The 27,286-nt window shown below is 35.6% G+C and overlaps 1 protein-coding gene across 1 annotated transcript in view; it reads right to left on the bottom strand.

Moving 5' to 3' along the window:
* SEC22A (SEC22 homolog A, vesicle trafficking protein) overlaps positions 1 to 27,286 on the bottom strand; it is a 75,995-nt gene that overhangs the window by 46,842 nt on the left and 1,867 nt on the right. The window contains 5 exon segments of the mRNA XM_019448595.1: positions 7,768 to 7,879; positions 7,881 to 7,901; positions 7,903 to 7,964; positions 9,152 to 9,315; positions 23,164 to 23,364. Coding sequence (XP_019304140.1) covers positions 7,768 to 7,879; positions 7,881 to 7,901; positions 7,903 to 7,964; positions 9,152 to 9,315; positions 23,164 to 23,364 — 560 coding nt within the window.

Below are 27,286 nucleotides of genomic sequence, written 5' to 3'. Positions count from 1 at the left end.
TGCTAAATCCAATTTTAAAGACCAGTATGATTCAAGACTAAGCTGCAGTCCTGATAAAAAGCCTGTCTACTTCATCTTCCTGTCTACTCACATTCCTAGAGCACTGACATCCAAGGTCCACACCAAAAGCTGGAGGTTGCTCATAAGGTTCATCAGCTTGGTGGGTCCTGCTTTCTAATCCCTGTCTCCCTAGTCTTGGGTGGCTATCAGCTGTTCCCTCTAGAATTGGTAAAAGTAGCTCCAAACATTAAGTTCATCTCTTTAGACTTCCACCAGTAATTCTTAGTAATCTTGTTGGATCTCCAAAGACTTCAGGAAGATTATATTTTAAATTCTGTATCATATTAGACCTACATATTATATAGAATATATACATTCCACTCAGCTTTCCTACATGTATTTTGTGAAACTATTGGTCTGAATTACCTACTGCATCACTACTGGAAGTAGAAGTCTTCAAAGTAGTAACTCTCATTAACTATTGATTTTAAAAATTGAAATATTATCTGAATACAATAAAATTTGCCCTTTAGTGGTATATATAATTCACAAGTTTTTAGTACATTTACAGAATCGTGCAATCATTATCTAATTCCATAATTTTCATCACTCCAAAAAGAAATCTCATAACCATTAGTCGTCACTGCCTATTTCCCTGTACCCCTCCCAACTCCTGTCAACCACTAAGCTACTTTCTGTCTCTATAGATTTGCCTATTCTGAACATTTTGTATAAATAAAACTATAAATATGTGGCCTTTCGTACCTGGCTTCTTTCACTTAACATAATGTTTTTAAGGTTCACCCATGTTGTCCCATGCATCAATACTTCATTCCTTTTTTCCTCCATAATATTCTGTTGCATGCTTATGTCATATTTTGTTTATTCATTCATCAGCCGATGGATGTTTGGATATTTCAACTTTTTGGTTGCTATGAATAATAGTGCTATAAATATGCATGTACACGTTTTTATTTAGACTTACATTTTCAACTCTCTGGGGTATGTACCTCAGAGTAGAACTGCGAGGTCATGTGGTAACTCTATGTTTACCTTTTTGAGGAACTTCCAAACTATTTTCCAAAGCAGCTCATCATTTCACAATCCTACCAGCAATATAGGATGGTTCCAATTTCTCCACATCCTTGCTAACACTTGTTAGGTTTTTTTTAAATTATAGCCATCTGGTGGGTGTGAAGAGGTACCTCCTATCATTTTGCTTTGTATTTCACTATGACTAATAATGTTGACCATCTTTTCATGTGTTAATTAGCCAGTTGCACATTTTCTTTGTAGAAATATCTATTCAAATCCTTTTCTCATTTTAAAATTGGACTGTTATCTTTTTATTGTTGTGTGATTTACATATTCTGGACACAAATCCTTTAGAAGATATATGATTTGTCTGTGAAATGTCTTTTCAATTTATTGACAGTGTCTTTTTGAAAAATACAATTTTTAACTTTGATGAAGTCCACCTTAATTACTTTTTCTTTTTTCATTGCACTTTTGGTGTCAAATATAAAAAAAACCATTGCCTAATACAAAGTCACAAAAATTTACATCTACGTTTTCTTCTAAGAGGTTTATAGTTTTTACTGTTAAATTGAGGTCTTTGTTCCATTTTTAAGTTAGTTTTTATATATTTTGTGAGGCAGGGGTCCAACTTCATTCCTTTATATGTGGACATCCACTTGTCCCAGCATCAATTGTAAAGTTTATTCTTTCACCATTGTCCTGGCATCCTTGTTAAAAATTAATTGACCATAAACTAAGGGTTTATTTCTGTACTCTCAATTCTATTTTGTTGTCCTTAAACCAGAACTACATAGTTTTGATTACCTAGGTTGGTAGTATGTTTGGAAGTGTGAATCTTCCAATTTTGTTCTTTTTCAAGGCTATTTTGACTATTTTTGGTCCCTTGTATTTCCAAGTGAATTTTAGGATCCGCTTGTCAATTTCTGCCAAAAAGATAGCTATTTCATAGAGATTTCACTGAATCTATAAATCAACTGGAGACGTACAGCCATTTTTAACAATACTGTCTTCTACTCTATGAACATGGGACCTCTTTCCATGAACTTAGATTTTCTTTAATTTCTATGTTTTGTAGTTTTATTGTAAGGGATTTTCTTTCTTTTAAATTGCAAACAATAGAAAGTATAATCTGTCTTGTCTCATCAGTAATTGCTCGGATTTTCTTAATTTCATTTTCAGATTGTTCATTAGTAGCATACAGAATACAGTCAATTTTTATATACTGATCTTGTATCCTGCAACCGTGCTAAAACCGCTGGTTTTAATAGTTTTTCAGTGGCTTCTTTAGGACTCTTTATATTCAAGATCATGTCATATATGAAGAGTTATTTTAGTTCTTCCTTTGCAATCAGATGCTTTTTTCTTCCTTTTCCTTCCTTAACTGCCCTGTCTAGAACCTCCAGTACCATGTTGAATAGGAGTAGTAAGAGCAGACATCGTTATCTTGTTCCTGATCTTAGAAGAAAGCATCAGTTTTTCACCATTAAGTATGAGTCTAGCTGTGGGTTTTTTGTAGATGCCTTTTATCTGGTTGAAGAAGTTTCTTTCTATTCCTAGTTTGTTGAGTATTCTTAATAATGAAAGTCTGTTGGATTTTGTCAAATGCTTTTTCTTGATCTACTGAGATGATCGTGTGCTTTTGGTTTTTATTTTATTACTGTTGTGTATTACATTAACTGATTTTTTATGTCAAACCAACCTTTCATTGCTGGATTAATCCCACTTGGTCATGGTACATAGTCATTTTTGTATGTTGATGGATTTGGTTTGCTAGCATTTGTTGAGAGGACTGCTGTCCATATTCATAAGAGATATTAGTCTGTAGTTTTCTTTTCTTGTGATATCTTTATCTGGTTTGGGATTAGGATAATATTGGCCTCACAGATGGGTTGAAAAGTGTTCCCACTCTTCTATTTTTTTGGAAGAATTTGTAAAGAATTGGTTAATTCTTAAACTGTTTGGTAAAAAGCTCCAGTGAAGCCATTTCAGCCTAGGGTTTTGTCAGTAATTTATTACTAATTTAATCCCTTTCTTGTTAAGTCTATTCAGATTATTTATTTCTTCTTGAGTCAGTTTCAGTAGTGTATCTCTAGAAATATGTCCATTTCATCAAAGTTGTCTAATTCATTGGCATACAGCTGTTCACAGTGTTACTTTAAAATCCTTTATAAGATCAAAAGAAATGTCCTTTTTCATTTCTGGTTCCAGTAATTTCTTTTTTCCTTTTTTTTTTTTTTTTTATTGGTCAATCTAGCTAAAAGTTTGTTTTGTTAATCATTTCAAAGTACCAGTTTTTGGTTTTATTGATTTTTCCTATCCTATTTTCTTTTTCATTTTCATTTTCGCTCCAATCTTTATTATTTCCTTCCTCCTCCTTATTCTAGGTTTAATTTGCTTTTCTTTTTTCCAGTATCTTTAGGCAGATGGTTAAAGTATTCACTTGAGATCTTCCTTTTTAAAAAATACAGGTATTGATAGTTATAAAATTTCCTCTAAGTACAACTTATAGCAACATCTCAGGATTTATTATATTGTGTCTTCACCTTCATTCATCTCCAAGTATAAATCCCCCTTTCGATTTCTTCTTTAATCCATTCATTATTTAGGAATATATTGTTTAATTTCCATATACTTATGAGTTTCCAAAATTCTTTTTTGCTCTTAATTTCTAATTTAATTCCACTGTAGTTATAGAACTTGCTCTGTATTATCTTTGACCTGTTAATTTTATGAAGGTTTTTTTTTTCAATTGGCTCAGCATAAAGTCTATCTCAGAGGAGAATGTTCCATGTGCAATTAAGAATGTATTTTTTAGGGGTGCCTGGGTGACTCAGTTAGTTAAGCATCCAATTCTTGATTTCGGCTCAGGTTATGATCTCAGGTTTGTGAGACTGAGCCCCGCATTGGGCTCTGTGCTGACAGTGCAGAGCCTGCTTGGGATTTGCTCTCTCCCCCACACACACATGCTCTCTCTCAAAAATAACCATATAAAAAAATGTATTTTCTAATGTTGAATGGAGTGTTCTGTAGTTGTTAGACCCAGTTGGTTTATGGCGTTGTTCAAATCTTCTATTTCCTTATCTTCTGCCTAGTTCCATCCATTATTGGAAGTTGGATATTAAGCCTTCAACTATGTTTAACTGTTTCTCCCTTCATTTCTGGCAGGTTTTGCGCCACGTATTTGGGAGTTCTGTTGTTAAATGCACATATAATTGTTATACCTTAATCATTTATCATTATAAAATGTCCTTCTGTATCTCCAGTAGCAATTTTTGCCTTAAAATCTATTTTGTCTACTATCAAAAAGCCATTCCATCAATTGGTTGCTATTTGCATTATGTTATCTTTTTTATTCCTTTTACTTTCAATCTCTTTTTATTTTTCTAATCTACTTTTATAATATCTAACTTTTGATTGGAATGTTTCATTCAGTGACACTTTTAAATTCAATCACATTAGTTATTATTGACATAGAGGATTTACATCTGCCATTTTACTTACTTCTATATGTCACATGTCCTTTGCTCTATTTCTCCTTTACTGCTAACCTTGCATTAAGTGAATACTGCATTACTTTAATATTTTTAATGATTTTCACTATCTTTTGAGTGATTTGCTTAGTGGCTACTCTTGTACTTATCATATACATCTTATCAGAAACAGCTTAATATTTATACTAACTTAATTCCAATGAGCTATCGAAACATTACTCCTATATAGCTCTATCCTCTTTCTTCCCTTTCTGTGGTATTGTGATATATGTATTATAAACATTACAAACACCAAAATACACTGTTATAGTCATAACATTACATAATTTTATGTCTTTCAAAGAAGCTAAGGACAGCAATTATATTTTTGTAAGTTTTATTAATATGAATTATTATCACTTATGGCTTTCTTCATTTGTTCCTGTGTATTCAAATTACCATCTGGAGTCATTTCCTTAGCCTAATGCACCTTTGCTCCCATCCACCTCCTCTGTGCTATTATGCAAAATATATATTTCATTTCTATATGTTACAGGCTCAATAATACATTATATACAGTTTTAAACGATTGCTTTTTACACCAGTGAACAAAAGAGAAAAGAAAAATAGCTGTCTTTTATAATTACCTTCACTATTGCTCTTTGATTTTTTTTTGGTGTGGATTCAAATTATTGTCTAGATCACCTGCTTTCAGCCTGAAGAACTTCCTTTAGTATTTCTTTTGAGTATGCCAGCAAAAATTCTCTCAGCTTCTGCTGATCTGCAAATGTCTTTATTTCACCTTACTTTTGAAAGATAGCTTTGCTGGCTGGGGTGCCTGGGTGGCTCAGTCGGTTGAATGGCCAACTCTCGATCTCAGCTCAGGTCATGATTTCACAGTTCGTAAGATTGAGCCCTGTGTCACGTTCTGTGCTAAAAGCATGGAACTTGCTTGGGATTCTCGCTCTCCCTCTCTCTCTGCCTATCCCTTACTCGCACACGTGCACTCTCTCTCAAAAACAATAAACAGCAACAACAAAAAGATAGCTTTGTCGTACATAGGATTCTTGACTGATAGTTTTTTTGTTCCTTTGAGCATTTTGAACATGCTGTCCTGTGACTTTCTGATCTCCACTGTTTCTGTTGAGAAGTCAGCTGTTAATCTCATTGGGGTTCCTTATAAGTGAAAAGTTGTTTTTCTCTTGCTGCCTTCAAGATTTTCTCATTGTCTTGGTCTTCCAGCATTTTGTTTTTGAGAGAGAGAGGGGATAAGCAGAGAAGAGGAGCAGAGGAAGGGAGAGAGAGAATCTTAAGCAGGCTGTGTGCTGAGTGTGGAGGTGGGTTTCAATCTTACAACCATGAGATCATGACCCAAGCTGAAATCGAGTCAGATGCTTAACCAACTGAGCCACCCAGGTGCTCTGGTCTTTCAGCATTTTTAATATGATTCATCTATTTGTGGATTTCTTGCATGGTTATCTGGAACTCATTGAACTTCCTGGAGGAGCACGTTTTTGAGTAAATTTGGAAACTTTTTAGCTATTATTTCTTCAAATACTGTTTCTGCTTCTTTATTTCTCTCCTCTCCTGGTTCTCCCATCATGCATATGTTGGTGTGCTTAAGTGCCCCATATTTTCCTGAGGTTCATTTTTCTTCATTCTTTTTTCTCTTTTCTTTAGATTAAATAATCTCTATTGATCTATCTTCAAGTCTGCTAATTCTTTCTTCTGCCAGTTCAAATCTACTCTTGAGCCCCACTAGTAAATTTTTTATTTCAGGTGTATTGTTCAATTCCAGAAATTCTTCCTGGTTCTTTTTCTTTAAAATTTCTATCTCTTGGGGCACCTGGGTGGTTCAGTCAGTTGGGCGTCCAACTTCGGCTCAGGTCATGATCTTACAGTCTGTGAGTTCCAGTCCCGCATCAGGCTCTGTGTTGACAGCTCAGAGCCTGGAGCCTGTTTCCGATTCTGTGTCTCCCTCTCTCTCTCTGTCCCTCTCCCGCTTCTCTCTGTCCCTCTCCCGCTTAAACTCTGTCTCTCTCAAAATAAATTAAACATTAAAAATTTTTTTTTATATTTCTATCTCTTTATTGATATTGTCTATTTGATATAAACATCATTGTTATACCTTCCTTACTTCTTTAGTCATAATTTCCTTAGTTCTTTGAACATAGTTAAAATGCCTACTTTGAAGTCTTTGTTAAATCTGACATCTGATTAGTCTCACAGGCAGTTTCTATTGCCTGCTTTTTTCCCCCTAGTATATGGATTATACTTTCCTCTTCCTCTGCATGTCTTATAATTTTTTTGTTGGAAACTGGGCATTTTAGAAAACCCTGAATTGTAACAACTCTGAATACTGATCCACCTCCTCTCTCCTGGGGCTTGTTATTAGTACTGGTCTGTTTTCTGGTCTGTTTCCTGAGTGGATTATTTTAGTGAAATGTGCATCCCTCTTTCTCCCATAATTTGTATTAATCAGCCCAAGAAATGTTGTGTTCATTCCTGAATGCCACATTTGAAGAATACTAACAAACTAAAGCATATGCAGAGGAAACTTCCAGGTTGGGAGGTTTTAAAATGTCACAGGCCAAAAGGCTAAAGAAACTGATTATATATGAGTTGATCTTACTAATAGGATAGAAAGGAGACAGAGTTGCTGATTTCAAAGTTCTGAAGTGATTTTCTGGTATAGCTAAAAAGCAAGGAAAAGTCACAGAACTTAGACAAACAGGATCAATATTACAGGGAAACAGACTTTAGCTCAAAATATAATGAAGAATTTTTTAAACAAGAAATTCCACAATGGCACAAGCTGCCTTACACAACAATGAGGTTTCCATTTTTAAGCAGAAGTTTTCAATCTGTCACAACTGTTAAGGATGGTATTTCTTATTTGGAAGAGGAGGTTTAAGTAGATGATCCCATTTTCTGTGGTAGTCAAGAAATCTGGCCTTGAATGTACTCAGTTTGACATAATGCAAAGCACTTTACATGTACATTAACATATTACAATTATTCATCTCTAGAAAAACTTTAGAGTTCATCTGAGATTGCTATTTAAAAGTATTTTCCTGATTAGTCACATATCTGGTGGATTACTGTATGAAACACTGGGAAAAAGAATTACTTTAAATGTCTATACTCTCTCAGGTACTTGCTTTAAAATATTAGGAAAAAAAGTAATTCATTTTCAAGAGTTATTCAGTTCTTATTAAAGTTTGTTTTTTTAATGAAATAATTGAGATCCATAACTCACCAGAAGAAATCTTACCAGCACCTTTATAGTCAACAGAAAATGCAGATGTGACTCCATTGGCTGACCCCAGTTCACACATGGATATTTGATAAGGGGGCCTCAGCTTGATTTCCCATCTGCATGTCAGACAGATTTTATCTTTGTTGAAAGAGACCTGGGATTATTATATCGCTGCTTGGTCCTCTGAATGAAGTTATCTATGTAAAATAAAAATAAATTTCCTTGCAGTCATTTGTTTATTAAATAAAGTGTGTGAGAGTGTGATGTTAATGGAGTAAATTCTGCAGATAAACAGTTTAATTTGTTATCCAAAACTATTCAGTTTGTCATGGAATATTCTAATATTATTTGTGTTTAATGGTTAATATATCATGGGGTCATCCATTTTTCACTCTAGAAATAATAATTATAAATAAAATAATAATTTAAAATAATGATACTCTGGTTTCTCTTCAGATCGTATAAATCTTTTTTCGCCTTTTACTAAAATAATGACTGTGAGACCATTTCTACTATTATATCCACTTCACGGAATTATTTTAAATTTTTACAAAAAAAAAAACAAAAACAGCTTTCTTTAATTTTAGATCAGTCTTAATTTCTATAGGGTTTCATATCTCATAAAATATAAAGTTTATCAGTATTTACCAATTGTAATTACATAAGAACATTACACTGTAAATTGTATGTTCTTACGAACCTGTTTTCTTATTTACTGCTTACACCATTAGGATGTATGTTTTGAAGAAAATAAATTTAATAAAAGACATTTTCGAAATATCTTCCAATTTTACTTTCATATTTACAAGTTGGTTTTACTTCTTTTCCTCCTACACCAGGAGTCAAGTAAAACTAATGCCCATGGGCCAAATCAAGCCTGCTGTTTATGTAAATAAAGTTTTATTGGAATATATACTCATTCATTTATGTATTGCCTATGGCTGCTTTCAAGCTACAATGGCAGGGCTGAGTAGTTGTGACAGAAACCATATGGTCTTTAAAGCTTAAAATATGTACTATCTGGTACTTTCCAGCAAATGTTTGCCAACCTCCATTCTACATTAAGCAGACTATAAAAGATTATCACATAAACACAGAACCTTGAATCTCTGGCTTATAAATTTCTCATTGAAAAATTGTCCTCTGGGATTAATTCTATGTGTCAATAATCACAATCCTCTCCACAGCTCAGACACAATTTTTTCTAATAGGCACCTACATGAAGAAGTTGCCATAATTTATAGACCCTCTGTCAAATTATTCTATCAAAAGCAAGGTAGTAGAATTTTCTGAGTTTTTCCCCTGGCCCCCAGTATTATATGAAAAATAGCTTATGACTGGATGGAGACAGGACAATGAAAAGGAAAAAAAATCAGGCCCTTACCAAATTCAATGAAACAGTATGGTCTGACAGCAGTATTTGTCTTCATCATGTTATAAGTAGTAATGAACTCCTTCTGAAGCTCATCCAGGAAAGAGAAGGCCAGAACATTTGGGTAATTTTCAGTGCACAACATCATGTAGCTCACTCCCAGAGAGCTAATAAAACTACAGTGTAAAAAACATTGGTTTTAAAATTTCAAATTAAATCAAAGTAATTCGTTGCTTCAAAAGACTGGTTCTATACACCGTAAACTGCTGCTATAGTGGCAATGAAGATATTAACATTTATTATATATTCTAGCAAAAAAAATTAAAGAAACCAAAATATAATTTTACTTTCAGTTGCAGTTAAAAACAGTAAACCAAAAAAATGTAATTGTACCTAAAGATGGACACACACTATAATTCTAACACTTCAGTCATTTAACATTGGGGGTAGAAAGCCGGGGAAAGAATATACAAATATGCAAGGGTTACACATAGCTTAAGGTTTAACTATTCAACCTAGTGGAACCTAATACTGTTCGAATCAAGAACTCTAGAGATTCCGATTAAAGTTATGGACACTCTCCTCAGATGTGCAAACAACACAAAACTTGGCACCACAATTTCAGGGTGGTCACTGAGCTTCTGAAGTCATCCAGTGACTCCACAATCAATGTTCTACTTCACATCATAATGAATTATGAACCACAGGGTAAATAAGAGTAATTTATGAGTTTATAACAACAAATAAAATAAATAGGGTAGAAAGGAGAACTCTTGCTTACAGCAGAATGCTGAGCACCAACTAGTAAATGTGGAGGTAGTGCTAGAACTGGAAAAATCAGCATTTTGCACCAACACAGTAGGGCAAGGAAGGACAATCAATGAATGCTGAATCTAGGGGGAAATTTTGGTGAGGAGTAGGAAATTTTGCATGGTTTTAAAATGTCTTCCCATTGATTGCTTATTTGTTGCAAGGGGAAAATATTTATTATACAGCAGACACTAGCAACATCTTGACTGAGTATTCCAACATTACTAATGATGGGCAGATGGACCTCCTGTGCCTTTAGGTGTGATATCCTCAGAAAGACATATCAGCTACGTAGTATTAAATGTGTATATGTAATGTATGTATATGATATATATATATATGATACATATATATATATATATCTATAATATCTCTCTCTATATATATAGTATGTAGTATTCTAGCCAAGAACGCATAATCTGAATCTAATCATGAAAGAATATCAAGATTCTATTTAAAAGGGGGGGCCTATAGTCTTTAAAAATTTCAATGTTATAAAAAAGACATAAAGACTATGTAAATGTTTCTGATCAAAAGCTAAAGAGACACAACTAAATGCAATAGGGTTAGGTAACCCTAATCTGGATCCTGTGCCAGGGCAGGAGTGGGGAAAGGGGGTTGGGGAAGGAATGCTATAAAGGACATGCCGGGTCAACTGATAAAAATGGAAGGCAGGCAGTAAAGTGTGGTATCTCTGATACTAGAGCTGATAACTGTTACGTAGTTAAGTAGAAGTGTATCCCTAATCTTAGAAAATACACTTAGAAGTTAGGAATAAAGGGACATGGTATTTTAAGTTATCTCAAATGACTTAGACAAAGATAAGTCAGATAAATAGGTAGGCAGATAAAAACAATAAAGTAAATGGACTAAAATGTTAACAAAAGGTAAATCTGGAAATAGGTATTATTTGTATTCTTCTTTTATACAACTTTTCTGTAAATTTGAAATTATTTCTAAGTTAAATTTTTTTAAAATGTCTACTTTAAGCACTGAAATGTTCAAATTAGCCATGTTCTACTGAAAACAAAATTTCTAAAGAGGTACGACCCCCTACAATAAGCAGAGAATGGGATACAAATTAATCCTTCTTAGTGAGTCAATTTAACATTCTTTAATAGTACTGTTCAGTGTAACTCATCTAGATCGGGGCAGCAAACAGAGCATAAAGGCTGTACCCCCCACCCCCCACTCCTGCGAAAAACACTGTTAATCTATCACAGTAATCTTTACTGCCAAACCCTGATCCATATGGGAGTCCTCCTACCCTCTTTTTTCTCTAATAATGTAGAAGCAGAATTTATTTTAAATTTATATTTATAGAATAAATATGTTCAAGTAACTCAAATTTTTAAAAACTGAAAATGAAATACGGTATTTAAAGTGTTTTATCACTACCTCCACCCAAAGATACCCAGTTCTCTATCCCTCAAGCAATTCATGTTATTTTTTTAAGATTTTTTTTTTTTAAGTAATCTCCACACCCAAACAACATGGGGCTCGAACTTACGCTCCAAAGATCAAGAGCCACATGTTCCACCAACCACACCAGCCAGGTGCCCCAACTCATATTATTATTAAATTCTTAAGTATCCTTCAGTGAGAGTTCATGCATATACAGTTTCCTCCCTCCCTCCCCTCCACCCTCTCTTAAAAGACCATCCCATGCAGCCAAATGATGTGGAGTTGGCACCTATTAATCATCTATGATTAATGGCATGGGATATACCACTGGAAAAATTGTGCTCATGTTCTACTACTGGAATAACCTGGAATTCCCTTCTGAAGTTCACTTAACACCATCATTTGATGCACTGTTTTTCAAACTGCAACTGTTACTGTTAAAAGGTCATAAAGTTAGTGTAGTAAACTACATATTTTCTTTAAAATTGAAATAGCAGGGGCACCTGGGTGGCTCAGTTGGTTAAGCGGCTGACTTCGGCTCAGGTCATGATCTCACGGTCCGTGAGTTCGAGCCCCGCGTCGGGCTCTGTGCTGACAGCTCAGAGCCTGGAGCCTGTTTCAGATTCTGCGTCTCCCTCTCTCTGACCCTCCCCCATTCATGCTCTGTCTCTCCCTGTCTCAAAAATAAATAAAAACGTTAAAAAAAAATTTTTTTAAGAAAAAAAAATTGAAATAGCACATAACAGAAAATATTGGAATGCACATTGCTTCAAAGAAGTTTTTAGTTTCTTATTTTTATATAGATAATGTTCAAAAACTAAAATTATCTCTTCTTATGGATCAGTCAAAAAAGTTTAGCCATACACATTGCATTTTTCTATGAAATAACGAAATCAAAGGACAAAGTATGTTTTCCCCAAGCAATTTTCTCTTCCCAAGAAATCTTCACTATCATTGTAAAAATTCTTTGACATGTCACTAGCATTCAAATAAATGCCCCAGTAACCTGAATTGGGATAAAAACACAATGATGATTGGCTTCCCCATACTCAGAACACCCAAGTAGCTAACTAGGAATTGTTTCATTATCCTTCAAAAATAGGACTTCATTTTTTTGTGTTATGGTAAAATTTTACTGTATTTCTATATTAATAATAAAGTGAACCACAGACACATACATGACAGTTTATCCCAAACGGTTTCTCTTGCTTGCGCTAACTAGAGAATTACTTGTAAAATAAAAGAAAGCCTCTGTTTTTAAGATTTTATGTCAGCATTTTCAGAGAGTCCTTCTTCCCAAGCCTTTATTTTACTATAATTATAGGATATTCTCTGAAAAGGCTACAAAGTGCTCTATAATATTATGGCTTTTCATAGTGAATTTACTCTTACGCTATTGTTTTTCTTTGAAATGCAAAGCCAGTTTTCCAACAGTACATACAAATCTTCTGTTATCAAAAGATTTTTTCTGGCTTTTTCAACTATCATGGGGACAAATTCAAAGACTCCTACCCTTTCACGGATAACTCCTCATATGATATAGTCTAAAATGACTACAGGCATGTCAGTTTGTGCAAGCTTTAGTATGTCCATTAGGTTCATTTGGCTCACATTTTACAATCTGGCTGTTGCCTTTCTGCCTTGAGGAGAAAGAAGATTAGTAGTAACAGCAGCAGATATAGTTTACTGACCATTTAGTCTGAACCAGGCCCTTTGCTAAGTGCTTTATATATGTATTTGATTTAATTTCATTCTCACAGTAAAGGGACATCACTATCTCCATTTTACAGATGGTGAAACAGAGGCTCAGAGATGTTTAGTAGCTTACCCAGGGCCACAACAACCATTAAGAAGCACAGCAGGGACGAACTTAGTTCTAACTCCAAAGCCTACATTCTTTCCCAATGCAACACTAACTTCCCTCTGTTACAGATGAGCCAATTATGTGCCAACTCACCAACTTTTTTTTCATGTTTTCAAGCTACAAATCAATCTCTATTTCCCCCCCTAATTAAAAGTAATGAATCTTAAGGATTTGGGAACTTGTATTGCAAGGATATTCAGGAAGCCCTGCCAACTTCTCTACTTCCTGTGCAACTCCACTCCTCCCTCTCTGCATTCCAGCCACACTAGTGTCATTTCAGATCCAAGGGATACCAACCTACTCCCGGTCCTCCAACTTCCAACCTGAGAAACTTCATGAATTCTGTCTTCCCTACTTGCAATGCTCCCAACCCAACCCCGTCTCTATCATGGCTCCAATTCTGACATGGTTGATCCTATTCATCATTCTTGGACTTAAAGACCCTCCCAGAGCACACAATCTAAATGCATCGCACCCTTATGGTTGTATCATAGCAGTTGTTATTTTTCTCCATGTAACTAGCCCAGTTTGTAATTAGATATTCATATGTTTATTTGTTGTAATGTCTCTTTCACTAATATCTATGCTCCATAAGAGCAGAGATAATTTCTGTAGGGTTCACCACTGTATTCTTAGCAACTAGAATATTTGGTGTCTAGGATACAATAAGTGCTCAAAAAATTAGTGAATATATGAGTGCAAAGATGACGTCACTCATTCACTCATTTACACACTAATTTGTTCAACATATTGTGCACATATAATTGTACAGCCCAGCCGTGTCTACACAAAGTATCTACATAAAGCAGAAGCTCAATAAATATTTGAGTAAATTTTACAGAACAGAGTACAACTTCACCTCCTCTTCCAGTGTTCCAAGAAGGCTCTAGGGTTCAGGTCAGTGAATTTTCAACATTCCCCTAAAGACAGAGATGTTCTCAGATACCATGCAGAATTACTCATCTACAGATGGCTATACATATCTGTTAGATAGGTCTACTCTCCTCTTATCATGAACATTACTAATACACACACACACCAAAATTTTTCCTGTCAACACCCTGAGCACAATTTTTAAATTGCCATTGTTTTCTTCCTACTTTGCTCTAATTTCTTTTTTACTTCCCTTCTATTTCTGGGCTTTGGTACCAATGGGGTTTGGTCTTTAGAGCAACTGTCTTTCTTCTGGCCAAGGAATTTATCCATGCTCATTACATCTTTGGTTCCTCCCAACAGTAGGAACTTCTTTAGGGCCTTCTAGGATCAAGTGTGTCTTAAACAGGTAAGGCTGACAGAAAAGTTGAAACTGCAGATAAGGCGTATTTACCCCTTTCAATCACTTAATTAAAAAGCTAATTCTGGGGGCGCCTGGGTGGCTCAGTCGGTTAAGCATCCGACTTCGGCTCAGGTCATGATCTCGCGGTCCATGATTTCGAGCCCCGCGTCGGGCTCTGTGCTGACAGCTCAGAGCCTGGAGCCTGTTTCAGATTCTGTGTCTCCCTCTCTCTCTGACCCTCCCCCGTTCATGCTCTGTCTCTCTCTGTCTCAAAAATAAATAAACGTTAAAAAAAATTTTTTTTTAAAAAACAAACAAAAAAAAAGCTAATTCTGTCATGTATCCAAGCAGGCCATACCTCAAGTGATTTCTAAAATCCAATAAAATAAGCAGTTTTAAACATTAAGCATTTTCTAGTATCTGATTTTATTTATGAACTGTCAAAGAAATTTTACACATCACCAATGAAACACTGACATTATTAGGACAACTGTGGCCTGATGTACCAAAGTAAACAATGAGTGAAAGCAATGGTCTTCCCCACAGCAAATACAAAGCACCTCTCATGCATATGTCTAGCATTCTACTCTACAGACTCTGATTTCAAAGACCAAATCTCCGCCTGCAAGGCACTTGCAATAAGGTGCTGACAAGAAAATAAAACTGCATTTTGTAGCATGCTAAATGACAATGTATATAGCAAACTATTAATAAATTGAGCCAGTAATAATTAACATTTGTATTCCCTACAATGGTACATACCATTGTACCATTACACATAGAAAATCTGTCAATCCTTTGTAGCCTCATTTGCCCTGTGAATAGCTTTCATGGGTGAAGAAAAGTTCTCCAGAAGGACATGCCATCTCTAATCTGTTAAAATTGCTAAGTGTAAGAAGATCATTATTTTTTAAACTTTATACATATATACATATGTTTTTAAAGTAATCTCAAAAATAAATAAATAAAATAAAGTAATTTCTACACCCAACATGGGGGTGAAATTCATAGCTCCAGGATCTTGACTTGCATGCTCCACCGACTGATCCAGCCAGGCATCCCAAGAAAATTATTATCTTTGAAACAGAACCTTTCATGCTGAATTCCATTCCCTAAAATAAAGCACTTAAACTTTTAAATATAAGAGTAAGTTGGACACTATGAAAGTGAGTATAACTTACAGATTTTATTATCACCAAATATGCCTAATAGGAAATAAAGTGAAAGCATGACTGTGCCATCACTGGGCGAGCAGAAAGAACCAGAAAGAAAACTCAGTAACACTGAGTGTCTCCCATGTGCAGCATTCTACCAGGAACTTCTTTTCTCACTTAGGCCTCTCTTATGTGGCCAACTTTCAATTATCCTCCACTGGTGAAGAGATAAATTATGAATACATTATCCAATGAATAAAAGACCCATTTAGGGGCACCTGGGTGGCTCAGTCAATTGAGCATCCAACTTCGGCTCAGGTCATGATCTCGGCTCATGGGTTCAAGCCCCACACTGGGGTCTGTGCTGACAGCTCAGAGCTTGGAGCCTGCTTCGGATTCTGCATCTCCCTCTCTCTTTCTACACCTCTGTCTCTGTCTCTCAAAAATAAATAAACATTAAAAAAAAATTTTTTTAAAGACCCATTTAGGGGCGCCTGGGTGGCTCAGTCAGTTGAGCGTCCGACTTTGGCTCAGGTCATGATCTCACGGTCTGTGAGTTTGAGCCCCACGTCAGGCTTTGTGCTGACAGCTCAGAGCCTGGAGCCTACTTCGGATTCTGTGTTTCCCTCTCTCTCTGACCCTTCCCCGTTCATGCTCTGTCTCTCTCTGTCTCAAAAATAAATAAACATTAAAAAAAATTTTTAAAAAGACCCATTTAGTCACTAATTTTAAACCCATTATGTAAGAAAATATTTATTAATATGCAGCATGCCAGGTGATAGCAACTTATAACAGTAAGCAAAACGAGAATCAGAGAATTTTAAGTGGGCAAAGGATTACACCATCCAAACTTTGGATGAAACAAACAGCAAGAAAAATCTGCCTATGAAGTCCCTCATTTTCTTTTCTGCAGAGTTAATCTATCCCTTGATTCATGCTCTCCCACTAACTCTAACACCTTCACACCACAAAGAATGAAATCTTGACTTTTTAAGATAATCAATCAAAGGTAATCCCTCATTTACCTCTCAGTGGTATCCCAAAACTTTATGGCACCTAGAACTCATTTTTCCACAAAAACTGTATTGTAAGAGAAATGAGGTTCCAAAACCAGTTCATAAAAGCCTACTTAACATGTATGTGGTTGAAAAGCTGTTTTATATATATATAATATGTGTATATATATATATATATATATATATATATATTTTGAGAGAGAAAGAAAGAGAGAGAGAGAGAGAGAGAGAGAGAGAGCGAGCGCACACTAACAGGGATGGGGCAGAGAGAGAGAAGAGAGAGAATCCCAAGCAGGCTCCACACCATCAGCACAGAGCTCAATGTGAGGCTCAATCTTATGAACTACGAGATCATGACCTGAGCCAAAATCAAGAGCCAAACGCTTAACTGATGGAGCCACCCAGGCACCCCATGGCTCATCAATTTTAGACTTCACACATACTCTATTCCTCATTATTTCTCAACCAAAAACAGGAGGGGGGAGGATAAGTTTCACTTAATTCTCTTCCCTAGTTAATTTTTCTCTCCATAAAAAGTAAGAAGAATTAGGAGAGTTACACATGCACCTTATAAAGAGAGAGGTTAAAGGTAAAGGGAGGCAATTCTTTTACCAGAGTATAATGTGAATGCTGAAGCTAAAAGACTATGGTTCATATATACCATTTATTGGCTTTCTGACTGTGATTAAGTTTCTTAAGTCCCTAAGTCTGTTTCCTCATCTGTAAAAAAGCAGTGGTAGTACTACAATGGCTAACTGTCCAACAACCCTTCTCTCCTTCCCTTCGGGGAATTCTCTCCAGCTCTACTACCTATTCTATATGACTTTGGTAAAGCTGTTCATCCAAAGGGTGGACATGTATCCAGGATCCAACCAAAAGTACCTCAGCCCTCTGGCCACAATGCTATTCCAGAAATGGGCCACAACACAGCCAGACTAATAAAGTCCTTTCCCTGAAACATGGAGGGAGAGGGCTGGCTCACCTAAAATGAAGTATGCCTACAGCTGGCAGTAAAATGTTTTCCTATACATGGAGAATACCTATCTGCAAAAGGAGAGAGAGGGAAGAAATGAGAGAAATATTCCTGATAACAACATGAGTCCCTGGCTCCATTTAACTCAGAAGCCAACCTAGCCTTCATAGAACGTTTTTTTTTTTTTTTTTTTTTGCTTAAGCTAGTGTGAGTTGTGTGTCTGCCCTGGACAATGCAAAAGAGCTGTTGCAAAATTGAATGATAACATAAGAAAAGTGCCTGGAAACTGCAGGTACTTAATAACTGGGTCATTGTTGAAGTTGTTATTCTTATAATCAGAAAATAGCACCAAAGAGTGAAAGAAAAGCACTGCAAGAAACTAAAAACAAAAGGCAGGTAAGCCTAAAATAGCATTCCTGGCTAGCGATAGTAGTTTGTGGACAAATACAGAGAAAGTAAAGACTCAGGTAAAGAGAGAACCTATAAAGCTCACAGACATTATCAGACTTAAAAAGAATTCACAGTGAAAGAAAGAACTAAGAAATTTTATTTCTTGCACTAAAATTCACAGTAGAGTATGACTGACCTCCCAAAGCGGTTTACATTTTCATAAGAGGAGTATCTCAATGTTTAATGAGACCTCAAAATGTACAACTATGATTTTCAAACTCCCAAAACCAATCTCAAAATTTTAAGATCCCACATGACACGACTTAATTTCATATGGTTCATAATTATTGCTTTAGTTATTATTGTTTCCTAAGTTCTGACATAGGTTTATATATTAAACATTTATGACAATTTAAGGAAAGTTTCCTTCAACTTATGGAATAGATAAATTCCTTAAAGTTTTACATAGAATTGTACCATCAGACCCTTGAACAATGCTGGGGTTAGGGACGCCAACTTCCTGCACAGTCAAAAAACAGCATGAATTTTGACTCCCCAAAACTTTGACTACTAATAGCTTACTACTGACTGAAAGCCTTGCCAGTAACACAATTAACACATATTTTGTATGTTATATGTATTATAGACTGTATTCATACAATAAGTGAGGGAAAAGAAAATGTTATTTAAAAAATCATAAGAGAGGGGCACCTAAATGGCTCAGTCAGTTAAGCGTCCAACTTTGGTTCAGGTAGTGATCTCATGGCTCATGGGTTCGAGCCCCACAGTGGGCTCTGTGATAACAGCTCAGAGCCTGGAGTCTGCTTCAGATTCTGTGTCTCCCTCTCTCTCTGCTCCTCCCTAGCTCACGTGTGCTCTCTCTCTCAAAACTAAACATTAAAAATTTTTTTAATCTTAAGAGAAAATACATTTACAGTACTATACTATACTTATTCAAAAGAATTAGCTTATAAATGGACCTGTGCAGTTCAAACCCGTGTTGTTCAAAGATTCAACTGGACCATGAGAAGAAATCACAAAACTAAATTATGCACCCCCTCAACCACCCACTAACCAACAAGGCAAACTGAAGTATTTTGACAAAATGAAGACTTAACTCTATGGCACTTTGAACACTGCCATACTCCCAAAACAACCATCCCTCATTTAGCAGCTAGTATCTTATGCGCAAGGCACTGTGCCAACATAAGCTCCACAGAATGGGCTCCATCAGCTGAACTCAAGTATTCAGCCACTACAATGTGGTAAAGTTCATCATTTTCCTAATACAGGGTGGGTGTGGGGGAGGGGAGGAATTTAATTTTAAAATGTTACTCTCCCAATTTTTTTCTCAAACTCTATGGTTTTTCTCTACCTACTGCACTAGAATCCAGTGCAAGTTACCATCTGATTTAGCATATAATTACATACTTATTAGCTACTATGTTTTGGTTCTCAGTGGTATTCTGCAAAGAGCACCTCAATTTCTACACCAATTTGAAAACCACAATGCTAAGAGATGAGGAATCATTTATAAGCCAGAGCAGATCAATTATCTCAGTGAGCTATCTAACTACAGAGAAAGGATATAGAAATTTAAAAATAAATTTAAAATATGAAAAATATAAATGAGAAAGAAGTCAAGTAAGTTCTACAGGCAATGTATGAAGGGACTGATCATGAGAGAAATAAAATAATAGCAGCAAGGAAGGGGATTCAAGAAAAAGGAGGCCATAGGCCGGGCTTCAAGAAGGCAGACAGGCAGCCTAGTGCCAGTCTCAGGCTATGCTATGATGCTATAACTGCAAATCTCTAAATTTTATCTGGCAAGCTCATGGGTAGTTAGAAAAAGAGGTGTCACAAGAGAATTTTAAATACTCAGGTAATGTATAAACCCCCAATTTTATAGGGATTTTATAATTCAGTCTAAATGTACTGTCATATAGCATGAAAACCTCAATAAACTAGAAAACAACGAACAAGTCCTCTAATCAATGATAGAAAATACATAAAACCCAGGTTCTTGTCAAGAGTTAGAATTAAACTTATCTACTATTCAATCCTTTTAAAAAACTTGGTTACAAAAATAATGTGCATATAGGCTTTTCTAGGTGTGGTTCCGAAGGCCATGTAATCTATTTATTCCTTTAGACATTTCAAAATTGTCAGATCAGGCCAGATTAGACCACTGCTGATTCATCTCACTCATAAACTCTCTCTCATAAAATTGCTTTTTGCATTATGTCATTTGCTTACACTGAGGAATATTGTAAGAAAAATCATAAGCTCATTGTTATGGCTGCTGGAAGAATGCTATCCAAATGCTGTCCCTCTTTACATACATCAGGTCTCAGTAACATGAAGAGCAATGTTCTTATCCCCTGGACACTGTAGCCTGTAAATGATTCATCCTCCTCCTTTGTTTTGGCCCTAAGGAAGCTCAGGGCAATATTTGCAGTCCTTTTCAACAAATGAATGGACTATGCAGTTTGCATCTCCAGAAGGAAATGTTACTTCAGTTTATTATTCTCCTATCTTTATCTCTACCTTTATGTGATTCTCTTTCCTGTGCTCTTGGATTATTATATTTTTTTGTAAACTGCCTCACATCCTTTGTGGAATAAGATGAGGTACAAAGAAATAATACAAAATCTAGAACTCAAAACAGAATTGGAGGAGTGTTAAAATTTTACTACATGATACTATACTTTGAAGAGAATACAGAAAGAAAACCCACTTGCAAAAAAAAAAGCTGTTCTTTAAAGTCCAGGATATCTGCCAGAATTCATATGCATTCAAACGATCTTCTATAATTCTGACATGTGTCTACTATACTATATAATATCAACTGAAACTCAGAATAATGACCAACGGTACTAAAAGAGCCTATTAAACAGAATATTAAAATGTTTCCAGTTTCTCTCCATAAAACAAAAGTAGGTTAGACATCATTTTAAATATATTTTAACCATCACCACCACCACATTTTCCAGTTAAACCCTTTGAAAACCCAATTTAATGATCTTACCATTATCCAGGTGATCTAAATAATTATGGACATTCTGTAAGGGTCTATTCTGGGCATCTCAGAAACTCAGTGGGCATTTCTACCCTCACAGTTTCAACTTCTATGTGAATGATTCCAAAATCTCTACCCATCTCAATGGACTGCCTAGTCACAACCTCATGTAAAATACCCAAGATGGTGCCTAGCCTAACCCTTTCCAAAGACCTCTTTGTGTCCAATTCCAAGGTTTAAGTCATCTTTGGTATTCCATCTCTTCATCTCTGGTATTCCATCTTATCAGGCTCCTTGACCATTTCTTCTTTTGAAGTGTCTCTGTGGTTGGCATTTTTCTTTTCCATTTGCACTTACATCTTATTAGTTCAGGCCCCAATTATAAGTTAATCTCTTTCTCAGACTTTCCACTTCACTGCCTCAGCATTGTTTTTTACCAAGTCACTTCCCTCAAACCTGCAATAACAGCTTCTTTTAACCTATTACATCAAAGTGACATCCCTCAGTCTGAACTTTCAGGGAAATCCAGGATCTGGCCTCACACTAATTATCTGACATTTCCCGTAACTATCCCTAAATCACCATTCACTACACCAGGTCAAATGGGTGAATGTACTCCCAGTGCTAAGTCATTCTTTACTCACTCTGCCTTTCCTCTCTACACCTGAAACACCCTCTTCTCTGCCTTAACCAAATCTTATGAATTCTTCAGGACATGGCTCGTGTCTCATCTCAAAAATGAAGCCCTCTCTTAATTATATCCTTGTGGACCCTGTCCTTATCTGATTTCTTTCTGTATGCAAAATCAGTGTCAAACTTCTGAAGAGTTAATTGCCTCTGTTTCATGTGCATGCTCCCCAAGGGGTTCTTATCTATTACCATGGATTTAATTATAAATAAGCTGACCCCCAAATCTAAATCTCCATACTTGTCCTTCTTCACTAAATGTCAGACTTACACATCCAGCTGCCTACCTGACAGTGCCTCCTGAATATCTACTGGGCATCTCAGACTTAACATGTCCAAACAGAACTCTTGATTTTTACCAAAAAACATACACTCTCCAATCTTACTCATTTCAGCCCCATTAGCCAAGTAATTATGGACATTCTCTAGGCCAAAAATCTAGAGGCAACTCTTGATTATTCTCTTTTCCTCACATCCCACTACAATCCATTAGGAAGATTTGTTGGTGCTACTCCCAAAATATAGCCCCAATCCAACCATTTCTCATCATTATCACTTTCATTCAAGTTATAAGCCATCACCTCTAAATGAACTGCTTTAAGAGTTTCCTAAATGATCTCTCTGCTTCTACTCTTTCTCCTTTAGAGCACATTCTCCATACAGCAGCCAGGATGATCTACTCAAAGCCAAAACCACATTACATAACTCTCCAGCGGGCTTCCTATTACATTAGACTCAATCCAAACTCTTTATCACAGCCTAGAATGCTCTATGTAACCTGTCCCATTCCTACCTTTCTGACCTCAGCTTCTGCCACCACTGTATTAATTGTCCATACTGCTTCAGCATCTCTGGTTTTCTTTCCATCCCTTCATCAATATCAAAGGTCTTCTGCACTAGCTATTACTCTGCCTTGTTCTTTAACCACAGCATCCTTCACACGACCATCTTTTTTCTCATCTTTTAGGTCTCTGCTCAAATATTGCCTTTTCAGAGAAGCCCTAGACTACCATAAAGTCACTCTACCCCATCACCCAGTGTTACCATCTTTATATACAATAAATACAGATGAGTGCTATCCTCTCTCACTAGAATGTAAACTTCTTAAGTTCTTTGAGGTAAAGTATCATGTACAATTTTTTGTATTTCCCATTACAGTTTGCCTGGCATGTAAGAACACCAATAAATAACCTAGTGACCAACTTATAAAATACCTTCGATCTACAAAACTATAAAAATTTCTAAAGCCAGATTTAAACACAGAGAAACTGCAAAAGGGGCAATGACATGACTACTGCTTTGTATAAGTTCAGAACCACGTGATTCTTGACTTGAACACACTTTCCTAATCACTCACTGATTTTTACTGCAACCACTTAAATTTCATTCGGATGGCAACCACTCGGTAAAGAGAGCAAACTGAAGTCTTACTTAATGTTATAATGTCCAGTTTTCAGTGTACATCTATCAGGAAGCTGAGCCAGTTTCTTCGAGAGCATTTTGAAATACTTCCTGCACTCCTGCACGCCTGTGCCTTGTTCATAATCAGTAGAAGCAGAAAGTGGCAGCCCATCCCTGACACGAATGACTGATGCAGATAAAATCATAGACATTTCAACCAGCAGAGAAGACCTGAAACAAAATGAACAATTTGGGTTAGATAAAAAAACTATTCGCTTCACTAATAATCAAAGATATACTAATTAAAACAATGACATACTACACTTTCCTTAATAAATTAGTTTTTAAAAAATAATACTTGCTTATTTCTGGTGTTCTCATAAGTATCTACAGAGGTAAATATTGAAATATTTACTCAAACTAATTTGGTGATATTCAACAGAGTTTAAAAATATTTATGCCCTTTGACCACAATATATAACCCTATCCTAACGGAAGTAATCAGATTCAGACATTTTAAACAGAAAGACATTCTTTCATAGAAATTGCCAAAAACAATCTAAACATCCAACAATAAAAGAAATGGTTAATTATAATACATCCCTATGATGGAATATAAAGCACAATAGTTATGTTTGTAAAAAACAGTTTAATAATGTGGTAAAATCCTTATATTAGGAAAAAAGCAGGATAAAAACTGCAAATGTTGTTTTCCATAAAGACAAAAAGAAGGGAGAGATAAATGGAGAAATAGATATTAGAAGGAAACATGCCAAAATTATAATAATGCTTATCTCCAGAAAACAGGATTATGTGTGATTGTTATTTTATAATTTCCTAAATTTTCATAATATCCCACAATGGCCATATATTACCTTTATAATAAAAAAAAAATTATTCATAGTAAATCTTAAAGCTAAAGGAATAGTGGTTTTAATACTGCTCTCAATCTCTTTATACCAGAAAATCATAATGGTCTCTTTTATTATATTCTGATCATGCTTCATAAAAATAGATAAAAGGACTTCACAGGCCAGGTCTGAAAGAAATCAGGTAAACGGAAACTTAGATTTAAGATATATAATACTGCTCAAATTTTAGCTTGTATAAAAACTATTGGAAGTTTGGTCAGAAAGGCAGATTTCTGAACCTCCTCCCACCCCCAAATTCTGATCCATTGACTGTGGGGTGGAGCTTGAGAATCTTCCATTTTTAACAAATTCCCATGTAAATGCTATGTTTAGTTTCTACAGATCATACTTTCAAAAACACTAAATTAAAACATGTTCACAGTCTGAAATTAAATGATAACTCTTTCCTGACAGGCCTTCAGAGCATAATGCTACTAAATACTGCTTTGCTAGCAGTAGGGGCAACGGTGAACACTGAAAAATTTGCTAACGATTTCATAGCTTTTTTCAAGATATTGTATCTCAGGGACTAAATTAACCCTTACCTGCCCTGTTCAGATAGGTCAAGACTATCTCATCCCAAAAATGAAAAACTGAGTTAGTTAGAATATTTTAAAATGTCGCAGAAAACCAATCTGGTACCGAATCTGGAAATTAGTACTACAGCTCCTAGCTTTTGTTGCTATGTAAAGTCAAAATGTGACTATCCATTCATGATGGTAATTGACTAGAAACATTAACCCAAATAACAAAGTTAATGCATCATCTTTTCATGGGGAAATGAGAGGAATAGACAGGTATTAACATGTCCTTACTCTTTAATATTTTTCTCCTCCATTCGTTTAAAATGAAAAAAAAAAAAAAAACCAACAGAAATTAAATTAGCCTTTACCATAATGGGATCTTCCAACAAAAGTTCCAACATGACATATTCAAATTATTTTTTTCTATTCAATCAGTTTCTTTCCTTTTCTAAAAGCAGTAGCAAGAGAAAGCTGGGTTCCCTCAAAGGATGATATCTAAACTAAAAACCCCTATTAAAAACTGTTACTATGTTTTGCTTATTAAACCATAATTATGATATTTAGCTTAAGAATAAGAAAGTAGGAAAATGTCTTACTTCATACCTTTAGGCATGTATTATTTAAACATAAAATGTTTTCTTCCCAAAGTTTACTGCAACACAATAAGTACTCGGGGAATCAACATGAGAGCAGGGCTGTGACTTCTAGTTTTCCAAACACCTATATTCTTAGTATTTAAAACTAGACTGTATTATTTTATGCCTGATCTGTCTAGGATCTCAACAGAAATATTAAGAATAATCTTTATTACAGAGTGGCAATTTTCATGTAATTGTCAGTTACTCTTTTATGAATTAAAAACAGAAAGATATGATTCATATTTCCTAACATATACTGAGAAACAAATACCAACCTGCAAATTCCATTCACTTAACAAACATTTATTGAGTACATACCAAATGCCAGGGACTATGCCAAAGGCTATTCCTACCCCCAAGAATCATCAATAGATGAAAAGAGCAAACACAACACAACCTGTGTTGACCACCACTTAGCTAATTAGAAAACCATTGTTAGACAAACCTGCATTTCAGATACTCCTAATACATTTGGGCTTGTAACCAAAAGCACAACACAGCACTGATAGTCCCTGTCAAAATTCTTAAAAGGTTGTCAGAAAATTGCTTCTATTAGTAGATAAGATTCTTCTGAAGAGAAAAAGTTAAATCTCTTCCTCCCAGAGTCATTTGGCCTAACATCCAAACCAGTGAACTAACAAAAGAAACTAGTATGACTGTCCAATGAATAATGTCAGGCTTAACTAATTTGTAGATGGACTTCAATCACTTTAGGATAAGCAATCTCTCCTCTATCAACTAATACCTCCCTTCTCTTTCTATCTTGGATTCTTAATGCAGTTCCTTAAAAAAAAAAAAACACTCCAATCTCATCTGGATTATGATAGTAGAAAAAGGTATCCACCCACATGAAGACCAAGCTAAGGTTAGAGTACCTTTAGAGTCTAGGCACAGTGGTGGTCGGGAAACCAAGGAAGCGTTGGGAGGAACCAAGGAAATCAAGAGGTTAACATTTGCATGGGGAGATTCAGGGCAATAGTAGTTTTATCAGGGCCATAGGTATATTTTTAGCATGATCCATTTTCCCTCACCTTTAACCCTGAAAAAAATCTGTCTTTAGATAGCAGAAAACTCATAGGGATTTGGGTACTGACCTGCATATCCTTTCCTCAAGAGCAACTGCTAAAGGAAAAAGCCCAAATTAGAATCTAGGTAGGTCTGGGAAAACATTTACCTAGAGGCTGATCTCTTCTTCAGAACCTTGTGGGGTAATGACTGTGGGCCACCAGGAAGGCAATTTCTCAAAAAGTAATTAACAAAATCCAATACAGAAGTATATTTTATATCTACTTTCAACAAGATGCTTTCATAATAGGTAAAAACATTTCATATTGCGTTAACCACTCATATTTTAAGTTCATTATTTCCCAAACTTAATTATCCAACTATCCTTTTCAGAATTCTTATATCTACATCGCACTTGTACTATTATTTACCTAAAGCAGCCTTTCAACTGACTTATTTTTTGCCCTATCCTTAGCAATAATATCTGTGAAATCAGTTTTGAGGTGTTACATTTTTCTAATTTAGAGAATTTTTTTTGTTTCATCCAAATGTGTGTGTTTAATTTTTTGGGAAATTATTTAATGTTCATCTGCTTATACTCAAATTATCTTGCATGGGAAACACTCCCTTGGTACATATTTCATTGAAAATGCTGGCTGAGATCTGTGGAAATGGGGGCAGGGGTTTTGGGGGGAGAAAGCTATACTAATTATGGCACACAGGGTGGGAGCAAGATTGAGTGAAAAGGGAAGGACTCAACAGCCATAGGTTAACAGAAAGACACTTGAAAGACGGAACTTAAAAGAGGAAAAGGGGAAAGAGTGCCAAGGACAACCAGAATTTATTTTATGGCTTTGCCTATGCCCCCACCTTACCAGAAGCCTTCAATACTATTATAGGTGCTTGTACTACAAAGTATGTATAAGACCTCAGGCTCCAGAGTAGATACCCATATCTAGGAACAGGGCCCTCAATACATGCACAAATTGTGAGTCCCCAACAGTGAGGTAGGTATAATCTCCATTTACAGATGAGGAAACTGAAGGTCCCTTTCTCAATGTCACTACGAATATAC

This window comes from Panthera pardus, unplaced genomic scaffold, assembly GCF_024362965.1.
Source record: "Panthera pardus isolate Hobbes unplaced genomic scaffold, ASM2436296v1 HiC_scaffold_16, whole genome shotgun sequence".
Classification (NCBI taxonomy): domain Eukaryota; kingdom Metazoa; phylum Chordata; class Mammalia; order Carnivora; family Felidae; genus Panthera; species Panthera pardus.
Note: the sequence above shows the minus strand (reverse complement) of the source record. Positions and strands in the feature narration are given on the sequence as shown.